The sequence below is a fragment of the Lepeophtheirus salmonis genome, chromosome 13, assembly GCF_016086655.4.
Source record: "Lepeophtheirus salmonis chromosome 13, UVic_Lsal_1.4, whole genome shotgun sequence".
In the NCBI taxonomy this organism is placed as follows: domain Eukaryota; kingdom Metazoa; phylum Arthropoda; class Copepoda; order Siphonostomatoida; family Caligidae; genus Lepeophtheirus; species Lepeophtheirus salmonis.
In genome coordinates this window covers 1,301,895-1,314,131 of record NC_052143.2, presented here as the reverse complement: position 1 = coordinate 1,314,131, position 12,237 = coordinate 1,301,895, and the positions used below count along the sequence as shown (strand labels likewise).

At 32.0% G+C, this 12,237-nt stretch overlaps 1 protein-coding gene across 1 annotated transcript; it reads right to left on the bottom strand.

Moving 5' to 3' along the window:
• Window positions 1-10,743: 10,743 nt before the first annotated feature.
• On the bottom strand, window positions 10,744-11,868 carry LOC121128569 (ephrin-B2-like). Its single transcript, XM_040724160.2, has one exon. The coding sequence runs from the start codon at window positions 11,816-11,818 to the stop codon at window positions 10,949-10,951; it is 870 nt and encodes a 289-aa protein (XP_040580094.1). The 5' UTR covers window positions 11,819-11,868; the 3' UTR covers window positions 10,744-10,948.
• Window positions 11,869-12,237: the final 369 nt, after the last annotated feature.

The window sequence follows — 12,237 nt, the reverse complement described above, 5'->3', positions numbered from 1 at the left end:
CGTCATTCCCCGTAAGCAAAACTCTCCTTTAATATCACCCCTACGGAAAACCGATCCATCACAATGAATGTAAATGCTATGGACAACTTCATCTCTTTTTCACATCCTTCCGTTTTGTGCATTTTTAATCCACTTATAATGTTTATACCTAACAATTATAGGCATATGTAAAAACAAAGATTATTATTTGCAAGATAAAATTTATAGGCAAAAATATAAATGATTAAATGATTTGCCCATCAAATAATAACCGCATAATTGAGTAGTTCTACATACTACATACATTGTCTAGAGTAAAAATTCATGCATGAAGGCATCACTACTTAATTAAATGAGTTACATCATTTATTGTCGTTTTCTATTTAGATCAAATACCTATATAAAAGTGAGTGATTAACCAATTTTGTATTTTTTGATCATTAATATATAATATAATTATGTTTAAATCCATTTTTTGTATAATTAAATCATTTTGGTCAATATTTTATGCATTTTGGCAGGTTTTATATGTGTTTTCTTTTTTTTACTCCGTAGATAATTGGATAATTTGTATAACTTTAATAGCAATGCAAAGGAGAGTCCCCTCTAATTAAATCTCCATTGATGACTTGAGGCTCTATAGTCTATAAATTTAGGGAGAATTATTTCAACATCTTTAATATTTATATAATAAACAATGTAAACTTTAAAAATCCCTTCTTTTAATACTAATCTGTTGTGTTTAACCTTTTTTTTTTTGACAATATCATATTTTTGTTAAATTTTATTATTTTAAAAATAAATTTCATCATAATTAGGTGTATGGTTATGGGGAAAAAGTGCCCCTTCCCCCTTTCATGTTCTCTTAGATTTGGGAGAAATGAGATGGAAGTTAGAAAATTATGATAATGGATTTAATGACTGGAAACAAAATAAAAATGTCGTTCCTAAAAATGGTGTAATTTCATAAAAATCGCTTAAAAGAGAAAAACATATGAAAATATGACTATCTTTTTCAGGGCCAGTGTCAAGGGAAACATGGATTATAAAATTGCGAAAAGGCAAAATTGAAAAGTAAATTAAGAAATGCAATTTAAAAATTGTAGAAAAAAATCAAAATCGGCAATTTTAAAAGTAAAAGATCAAAAGCCAAAAAAAGTCAATTTAAAAAAAAAAAAAAAAATATTATTTTCTAAAAAAAAAAGGCAGTAAATGAAATAACTTATCAAAAAAGTATATTCAAACATTTTATATATATATATATTTCACAAATAAGTCCTTCAAGTAATAAAATTTTATTATTTAAAACCAGTAGAAAATACAATTTTTTTTTTTATTTAAATTAACTTGCATTTATTTTCTTAAAAAAAGTTATTTCATATTTAGAGTCGACAAAAATATGATGGCGTTCGAAAAATAAAAAAAATAATCACCCCTTCTCCCTAAAAAAATCCAACCAACAGCTGTGATTAAAATCATGCATTTTCAGGAACTCTTTCTATCCAAGGCACCAAAGTTTATTGAAATTTTAGGCATAATAGTTAATTGATGGTGGCCTTATTTTTTAAATGCAAGGAACCGGATCGTGTAAAAATTTTCAGACTAAAATGAACGCATTAAACAATGTTGTATAATTTTGTAGGTATACATTTAATATATAAAACATTCTTAATATTAATACCGGGTGCGGTAAAAAAATCTTTACACCTTCAAGCCAGAAATTTATCAAGATATATTTCAACAACCAGTTGTAATAGGGTACGTCATTAAAATAAAAATAGCTAATATGATGTTTAAGCTACCCTAATCCTCGATGTAGCCCCCCTTGGCAGCAATGATGGCTTTCATATGGCCATGGAAGGCCTTGCAGTCAGTACTGATGTAGTTCTCAGACATAGAATCCCAGTGCTGGTTAACGGTGTCCTTGAGGTCGTTGATATTTGAGTGACAGACGGTGAAGGCTTTGGAATCAATATACACCCAAGAAGTGAAGTCCAATGGATTGGCATCTGGTGAGTAGGGCCACATTTTCTTTGACCAGAAAGGCAAATTTTACTTCAACCACTTTTGGGCCTTTTTGGACGTGTCTGCAGGCGCACCATCCTGCTGGAACACCATCTTCATATCCAGGCTCATGTATGTTGGATAACCTCACTGTTTTGCAATCTCCATTTGTTTCTAACCAGCGTCCAAAAGTGCACGGACCAAAATTTGTTAGTCACGTTCAGATGGTATTTTCTGTGCTTCTAAGATATTTTGAAGATCTAGTTTTTTGTTTTGTTATTGTATTTGACCGGAACAATGTTACTGCATTCACAAAAACATTGGTTTATGCAGCAAAAACGAAGCGTAAATATTTTTTCAACCCCCTCCCCCCCGTATAGTTATATAAAAATTATATTAATGATAATTAAACTTGAATTTTGAGTAATGGCTTCCAGATGGTGGACGATTTTGACATACCACTGCTCATTGACAGTATCCTTTAACTTTAAGGCCTGAACATTTGGGTGTCAGATTCTGGAGGCCTGGGACTATAATTTATACAAGATACTATTTTCTAAGGGGCTCAGATAATGTGATTAGGGAGGCCAAGAATGATTGTTCCAATATTCACAATTGTATCCAAGCCCTTCCTAAACAATCTTGGCTGTGTCTGCGAGGCTTCTATTCTGTTGCAAGACAAATCTGTATCACCTGGAGATGTCCTTGTCCTAAAGTAGCCATTTTTGTCCGCAATAACTGTTTTAGGAAATATTTCAGTGGCATACAAGATTGCAATTATTCGCCTTTGTTGTTCTTATGGCATGATATTAAACTCTAATATTTTGAATTAATGTAAACAAAAATAAAAGAGTCCAGGCTCCCTGTAGAAGGTAAAAAAGAATCAAACTGTTGTAGTATATGCTTATTGCTTAGTTATTAAGTCTTTAAAAACAGTCTCTATACTTTTGCACGACCCCGTACATTTTATGGGAAGTTCCCTTTGATCTCAGGGTATGTATTTCACAAATAACATGAGTCGAATCTAATATTTAAAAAGCTGAACAAAGACCTATACCTACAATATTTACGTCATAATAAATTTCGAGCAACCATGTTTTATGGTTTTTTTTATATTTTATATGAAATATATGTATTATTGCATAAATCTTTTTTATACCTCGACAGTCTACACCGGTTTACACACCAAGGCAGTAGGGTTAGGTACCTTAAACTTCCACAGCAGCACCTCCTGGTGTCCCCTTTCAAGACAATTACTTCAATCTAAAAAAAAAAGAACGTAGAAAGAAAGAAAAAGTATAATTATCATCACACCTGGAAAGGGAATTGGCTACGAATAAAGAAATGACTTTATGGGGGCTATTTAAGAAAAAAATTAGGGCAATGGGTTTTTGAAAGAAGGTGTCCTTGCCATGAAATTTAATAAGGGGTCATTGAATATACCGTTTCAAGATATTAATAGTATACAAAATAATTAAAGTTTAAATTTATAATGTCATTTTTGGAACACTTGGAGTAATGTTTTTTTGTTTTGTTATTTGTTGCAAATTAACCCTCATTTGATCGTTTTTCTTCATAAATTTCTGCATTACATCATGGAAAACCAGGTTTGTAAGCGTACTGCAATTTTACATTATTTCCATTCCGTTCCGCGTTCCATTCATAAAGTAGTAATATATACATTCTACGGAACCCAATTGCGACTTGCACTTTGAATGTGCGAGGAAAGCCTCATTTGAGAACTAGGTTTCAATAAAAAATTTCAAAATAATCAACTGAATATTAGCGTTCCAATGAGCTACAACTGATTAAAATCGGTTCATTCATTGTCGAGATGGAGGCCAAAAGGCAAAGTATATCTGATTTGATTCTTGCACACTACAACATCAAGACAAGAAAAACTGGATCGTGGACTAGTCGAGAAAACTCTGAGAATGACTGCTACCTCACCTTAGCAGTCAATAAGTTTCCACTGGTCAGCCATACTATATTCATATCCTCCACAATGACGCGGGGAATCTTGGCATCAGACAAGAAGAGGATACCACCCTTGTGATTCCCGAAGGCCTGAAAATCGAAGCCGATAATTACCAAGACGTCCTCGAGAAGGTGGTCTTGCCCTCGGTGAAGTCAAACGACCCCGAGGGAAACTATCTGTTGCTGGAGGACTCTGTCTGAGGGCACAAGATTAGGACCACGTGGCAATCGCTCGATGATAATTTTTCCAATTTCTGGAAACAATATTTGTGGCCTCCCTCCTCGTTTGACACAAATCCTCTCGACTATGGTATCTGGGACTATGTCAAAAAAAATCCGTTCAGTTCATTGAACGCACGTTCCATGGAATGTCATTCAATTTTTTGTTCTGTTCAGAAGCCTATGGAAAAATAAAATAATTAAATGGACATCTCGTATGAAAACATGTTATCTGACTAACTGATGAATGTTTAACAAGGAAGTGATAATTAATTTTTGTGATGAAAGGATAGTATTATGTCGAATACACATCATTTTTTCTTAATTTTAAATTAGGGACTTTAGTCATGATTGCAATTAATGTTTCGAATGCAGTTCATGGCTATTTGTAAAGATAAACATTTTGAATTGGATTTAGAACAAAAAATGTACTTTTCAAATAGTAAATCGTAAACTCCAGTTCCATATTCAAATATACATTGTTAGTTCTTTTGGAGTTGATACTAACCTTCCTATAGACAGTTATTTCAAGCTTAGGTGATCTGCGGAAATTCTGGTAAAATGCAGTATAAATTATATTTTGGATTTGTACTAAAAAACTTCCAATTGTAGCAAAGGACTCTCCTTCAATGAGAAGTCAAGCAAGATTATTTGAAACTTGTTTATACTAACAAATTTTGAGTACAATTGGATACACATGTCAAAATGATTGTTTCTATTTTAATTTAGATATGGAAAGACATTTCCTATGTATTGAAGGCCACATATGAGACTCATCTATAAAACTTTTATTTTTTAGTATATATAATATATTTATTCACTGTACTTTTTTTATCCAAACCTTTTTACTTTATTTAGCATGATTGCATTCTATGATTTGTTATTGGTGAATTACTCATGAGAAAAATTGAACAACTACCAATTTATTCATTGAGCTGAACAAGGAAGAAACACAGTATATATTTACATAATGATAAGTATCCAATCAACCTATACATTAATCGAAAAATCGGTTAAACCAGATAAAATATTTTCTTTTCTTAGATCATGATAAATTTATTCACGTGGGGGTAAATTTTGGCATTGAATTGTACATAATTCTTGATTCTTACTGATGAAGTTGTGAATGGTTTATACATTTATGTGTTAACTATATCAATAGATTGTAGTCTAGTGTTTCTCAAACTGTAACACACAAACTTTCCTGTAGTTGTATACAGAGGTTTGAGTAGGTAGGGGATTTTTTAATAAAAAGTTATAGTTATCTAAAAAAAGATGGCTTTGATATCTCATTTGTAACACCGTATGTTTCTGACTGAGCAACAAATTTGAAATTCAAAGTTTGAACGCAGTAATTAGACCCATTCAGCTAATATTTTTAGGATAATTTTTGTGTATTTATCTCAAATCTACAATTATTCATCGAAAATTCCATCATTAGCAATAGTACAGTCCACCAATCTAGGCCTAAAGGACTTGCAGACTTTTCTAATATATTCCTCCAATCTGTTGTTCCACTTCTTTTCAACAGAGGTATTCAGACTTTCGACATTGGGGCTAGAAGTTCAATAAGCTATAGTCTCTGCATGCTGTCATATACTGAGGTCAAGTGGATTCAGGTTTAGCCTTGATGGTGAGAAATCTCAGCATCCACAGACAATTTTCTGCTTGTTTTTTCTGTCGTAAGGTACTCAACGTTTGAATTTGTCACAAATCCTTCTTTATGTAGTACTGCATGATCTTCTCAGCAATGTTGTTACCCCTTGTTGATTGAGGATGATGAGTTGAATGATGATCTTATTCTCGTTTTATCTTTCCCCTGATTGTACGGGTATAAACTGTTCTTATCTGTGTTAAAGCTTACAGGTTTATCATACTTTATTTCTATGTCTGTGATTGTTAAGGTAGACTACAATCTTGGCAATACCCACAAATCTGTCCCCAGCACAAATTCCCTGTGTAAATTTTTAAACGTGTTCAGACATTTTTGTTAACAAAAAAGCAGGGTATAAAAATAATTTCCTATAAAACTTTTGCGAAAATTGTATTGCATTTGATTGAGTTGTAACTGAGCTAGAGGACTTACAAGTCACTTACAAACCATTATGACGCATATGGTATATAAAAGATAGGTCAACAAAGACGTTTTATTATGAAAAAATTATCTAATCAAAAATTTTTGCAAAATATTTTTCTGAGGTGGTGGTATGCAATGTAAAAAGTTTGAGAATCCCTCATATATATCTATATTTATATATTGAGATATATTTATCTAGATGATAAAACAATCGAAAAGGTAATTAACCCAATGCTTTACATATACCAACGATATATTATTTAAATGATGTAACAAAAGTCTAAATACATCACTTGACAGCAACTTTTTCTATCCATCTTGATAATAGTCAATTTCAGAGACACCCTTGCGGAAAAAATATCATATTTTGAGCAGTCTAACCTATTTTAATCTCTATTTAACAGTAAATACTATTTTAGATCATAATGTTGTTAGTACACTCCTAATTACAAGTGTTAACATATGAAAAAAAAGGAGTTTAACTCAAGGTGTCTGATTGGAAAGTCAGATAGGGAATTAGGATTAAAAGGAACAACTTCTTCTTCTTTTGTCCCTGCAGAATTAAAGGTGGCTCTTATCTTCATTTCGTCTTATATGGAGCTGAATATACGATTATGCAAAATGAAAAATACATTTTTTTAAAGAGAACATTAAATAAATATATTTTTATATTTCAAAAAAAAAAAAAAAAAAATTGACAATACCTGAAAAGATAAAAAAAATAAATTCAAGAGGATTATTGAAGATTAAGAAAACGTAATAAGATGGGGGTGATAGAAGCTAGAGGCTAATGGGTGTTAACTTATTCACTTATTCAAGGTGTAAAAATAGAGCGCATATGTAGGTTCACTCTACATATAACATATTGTGAACCATGGAAACTCTTTTCTAAACGTGCATTTAAAGATATTTCAAAAAATACATTACACAAAATTTATGGATACATATGTGTAGGTATATGTAACTATGTGTACATATGTAGGTTGCGATAACCTCAGAATCACTTTTTGACCTTTGCTGACCTTTGTAGGAAATGTGCAAAATGACTCATGATATCATATCTGCTCTAAATATGTGCCATCATTAGTGATGTGTCGATCCTTCTTTATTCAGTCAAGTCCAGTCTTGTGGCCGGTTTTTAAGATCGTGAGACTTTGGAGTCGGTCTTTAGAACTGCCAGTCTTTCATAGAAATGTGGATAGTTTATTAAGCCAAATAAGAGATAACACATGGGTTGAAAAGTTCGAACTTAGCAAAGAAAACATATTTATTTCGTTCAAAGTTGGCTTTTATTAAAATATTATCATTATTTTACTTTATTTGCTTTATAGAGCAGAGTCCACATACGACTTTTCACGCCATTGCATAGCTTGAACGGGGTTTTTATTTTCCTTCAAGAATCAGTGTACAATCAAAACACAAAATTGTTTATGATTCAGTCAATTTTGAAAAAGACAAAAGTAGCGCTTATCTTCCAACCATAACTCACAAACTAAATAACTAAGTGGCATTTAATTACGACAGCTGTCTTTTGAAGGTTTGTTACAAACTGACAATGAGGCGAATTAAAAAAATACATGGGGGAAACCCGGGACTTTTCAAACCATGTGTTATGAGATATGTATTAATAACATTGCGCACAAATTTTGCCAAAAATATTGATATTCTCATTTTAATGAAATATATTACGAATATATATATTACACAGTTAGATACTGAAGATTCTTATAGAACAAAATCGATTTTACCTTCTCTAAGGATCGATACGTGGGACTCACCTGTACTAAATGGGACAGAACTGGACTGGACCATGATCTTAAATATGAAACTATACAACACTACCCTCAACATAGGAGAACATAGTCAAAATGTTCATTTAAAAACCTTTCTTTGAGGGATTTCACATTCTACATGGCTACATACTTTGATTTGCTATGCCTCTTTGTCTAAAAACAAAAAAAAAAGGGACTCCTATGAATATATGAAGTAATTTGAATGCTTTGAATATTTCCAAAGTCTCCCGCTAGGAAATTTAATTCCTTTTGTTTCTCTGTTAATGATTGCTTTAGGGACTTTTATCTACTTAATACTCGTCGTGTTAAGTAGATATTATGGTTAGCTATAAGATTAAATACTGATTGACTCTATGGTTTTATAAATGAAGGTATTTTTGGGTAGACTCAAGGTTTGACAATAATTATAATTTATTTATAAATATTGGTTTCGTGTGATTTTTATTTAGTTTCGCTATGGAGAAAATTCCTTGGGATATATGAAATAAATAAACAATCACCACCACACGTACCTATCGTTTTAGCAATTATCCTATACTGTTGTTATTATTTTTTGTTTATTCCTTCAAAAATTCACAGTTATTTTTCTTTCAAGATGAAGCAAATAAAAAATAGAAAATACCAATGACTATTTCATGTTATTCGATATAATCCATAGCTCAATCAATAGCTATTTATTATTTTAACAGCTTATAAAATGTGCTCTTTCAAGTTCCAAAAGGTAGAATTAAAAAGGATGCTTTCGTCATTTGGTATATACGAGTGTGTACACAACAGTTATACCAATGAACATAGGGAACTGATTATAGGTGCTATTTTTGTTCATCTTAGCGTATTTATTGTTATCGGAATTAAAGTCCTATAAATACTTTGTCTATAATTGCTCCATGATATCTATTTATTAGTTGTAAGTAGCGATTTCAATACCACTAACGTCATAAATTGTATCATAATTGAAGGAAACGCCGGCATTGAATACTACTTGAAGTCAATTATAAAGTATGATATTTGAACTAAGTCAAAGTAAGTTGTACTGAAAATCCCTTAGCAATGTCTAAATACCTACCTTATTTATATATTTTTGGATCGATATGAGACGAGAAAAGTAGGATAATTAGAAAGAAATATCTTATTATGTCAAATACCTTTGTTAATTTATACCTACAATATGGAAACAAGATTGTATTATGACGATGTAATAAAATAGTTTTTATACATTTTAGGGTTAGCTGTAAACTAAAACTAGGCCATGAAGGGATAGATTTTTGATAAACAGTAAGATTTAAGTTCTTTTTTGTTGGTTCCATTTTGACGTTGAATAGTTTACCATTTTTCTTAACATGAATTAAAAAAGGGTTTATATTGTTATACAACACGGATGTTTAGCCTCCCAAAATGGCCGACATCCCCAATGCTGACGTCACATGAAATTACTCGTTTTAAATGCGTTAGCATACAATTAATTTGCTTGAGGGGGTATAAATTATTGAAATTAAAAAAAATTCTTTGCTCTTATTTAGGTTCAATTTGGAAAGTCATGGAAAAAAAAATTAATTAATTAAGAGACAATGTATAATAGAGAATTGCTCACACTTGTTATAATGTACCGTAGCATGTATAAGAGACCAACCAAAAAGTCAATATATGTCAAATGAGACAAAAAGGTAGTCATTGACTTTTGAGATTTTGATCAATGATTTTTTTTCTTTTTTGAGTGAATGATGAGGATATCTACCATACAAGCCCTTTCTAACTCGCATTTGCTACGTTATTTGTAGATACTATAAGGAATCAATTAATGGATACATAGGTACTTAATTTTTTTGACAAATTAATATATGTAATTGAATAATATATTTGACAAAGCTATAAAAAATAAATATTGAACCTCATCTAATATATTTTTTTGTTTGTTACTACTTAAACACAACCACAAATTATTTCACCTTCATAAAATCGTGACATAATCAAAGAAACGAAAAATTCGTGATATATCTAGGAGGGGATTTACTTGGGGGTATACACCCAATTTTCCTTAATGAATATCTTATCATCTTTTTATGATATACAGAAGAGAAAATTAACTATTAATTATCCTACGGATGTGCTAAGTTTCTCTCTTTTGAATGTTGCATAAAGTTTTTTGGTTTTTTTTTTTTAATTTTTCGAATGGAGTCAATTTATTTGAAAGGGAATTGTGCAAAAGCCTTGAAATGTTTTGACAAATGACTTGGAAAATAAATGTGTTTTTATCTATTTATTTATGCATTGCAATATAATGCAAATGGATTTGCCGCAAATCAATGGCTTGTAAAAAAACGAACTCAAAATATTTTTCTACTAAATGGTCTTACATTTTTCTTGAGAAATCTTTTAATGCAATTTTTTTACCCCAGTCAATAAATCACTTATCATTGATGAAATAGAGAAGATCAATACATTCTTTCCATTATTGTATGAATGTATCTTGCTTTTGAATGAAGGAACTCTGATTGACATGTCAATTTGAGATCAAATCAGCATTGATTCTTTGATTATTGCAGTGGGAACAAGGATTATTCACTAAAGGATATTTTAATATCTGAAAATCTTGAAGGACACTTTTTACGCTCCTCTATTCATCTCAAATTTGGATGGTCAGCTAAATGGATTGATTTTATGAGGATCGTAAAATAAGGAGTCATAAACGGGATATTTATAGTAACATTTTTTTATTTATAAAAGGTAGACATACATAAAAAATATATAATTATCACAGAGATTCTAAAAAAATCATACATAAATTAACAAATAAATAGCTCTTTGGTCATCTAATAATTTATAAAATAGGAGTATTATATAGATAGATATCATCACAGATTGAATTGACAAGTTACAAGAAACAACTTCATTTTCGCCCTTAGGAGGACCGGCGAAGAAGAAGCAGTGTAACGAATGGCAGCAAGGACAATATGTGCGATATCCTCCATACTGATGAAGCGGAGGTCAACTTAAGGGCCTCTTCATTCAATCCCCAAATCTCATTTTCCATCTCATCCAATTCCTTCATCTTTTTCTTAAACTTTTCTTCCATGTTCACAAGATTCCTTGGGTTATAATAGTAGATGTAATCATCAGCACCCTTGGTGGATGGCACACGGGAATCATACATGATGCGATGACGGCCAAAGAGAGGAGGTGAAAAGGCGGTGGCGGTTGTCTTCTTTTTATTATGGGGTGGAAGAGGAGATTGCGTGAAAGACTCGTCATTGTTAGAGTCTTCTCCTTGGAAATGATCATTACGAGCAACTTTAAATATCATACGCATATTGTGAGAGGCGCAGCCTCCGCCCACACGGCGATGCAAATCCTCACGAGATGAAGTTGAAATAAAGTAGTAGTCTGCACCAGGCTTAAACTCCAGACCTCCAGGAGTGGGCGTAAAGGACCGGAACGTGATAGTAAAGTACATGACTTTGTAAGGGTCATTGCAAATGGCAACGATACGAGGTTTAGGATTCGTGATTCGGCAGGACTCGTACTCTGCTTTAGAGACAGAGTAGATGACATGGGTTTCAGGATAATGGACTCCTGGCTTGGAGACGGGGCATATGATGTTAACTTGATCATATTCCCAGGGGAGATTTCCTTGATTAACATTGAGGATGTGTTCGTTGTTCCGAGGATGAAACATGGGATTAGCACGGTTCCAATGGAGGTAATGCACTTTTTTAGAGGCATAAGCACTGCCATAGAAGCCTAGGAGTATCAATAAATAGTGAATAAACATTGTTTTAATATTTCATAAATGTGGCGTGTTTATAGGTGAAGATCTGATGTGTAACTGATGAGACATGAGTGTTGAAGTTTTTGGGTCGACGTCAGCGCTTGCCCAATAATGCGGAACCCTTGCGCGTTCACCTGGCGTCCCATGGTGCTAAAGTCAATTTTCCCTCTAATCCAAGGAAGAAGAAGTTAACATTAATGTATGTATGTACTGTAATTTATTATTTTCTTCTTTTGAGTGCCCAAAATATATGTACATATATTGTGTATTAACCCCTGAATAGTTGATCGGAATGGGGTAAAAGGCGTGGGAGGGAGGTGCACTATTGTTGTTTCCTAGCAAAGAACCCCAAGTCTCTTTTCTAAAGAAAATAATATTTTTTTTCTTCGTATTTTTAATTTAAATATAATTCACTCACATAA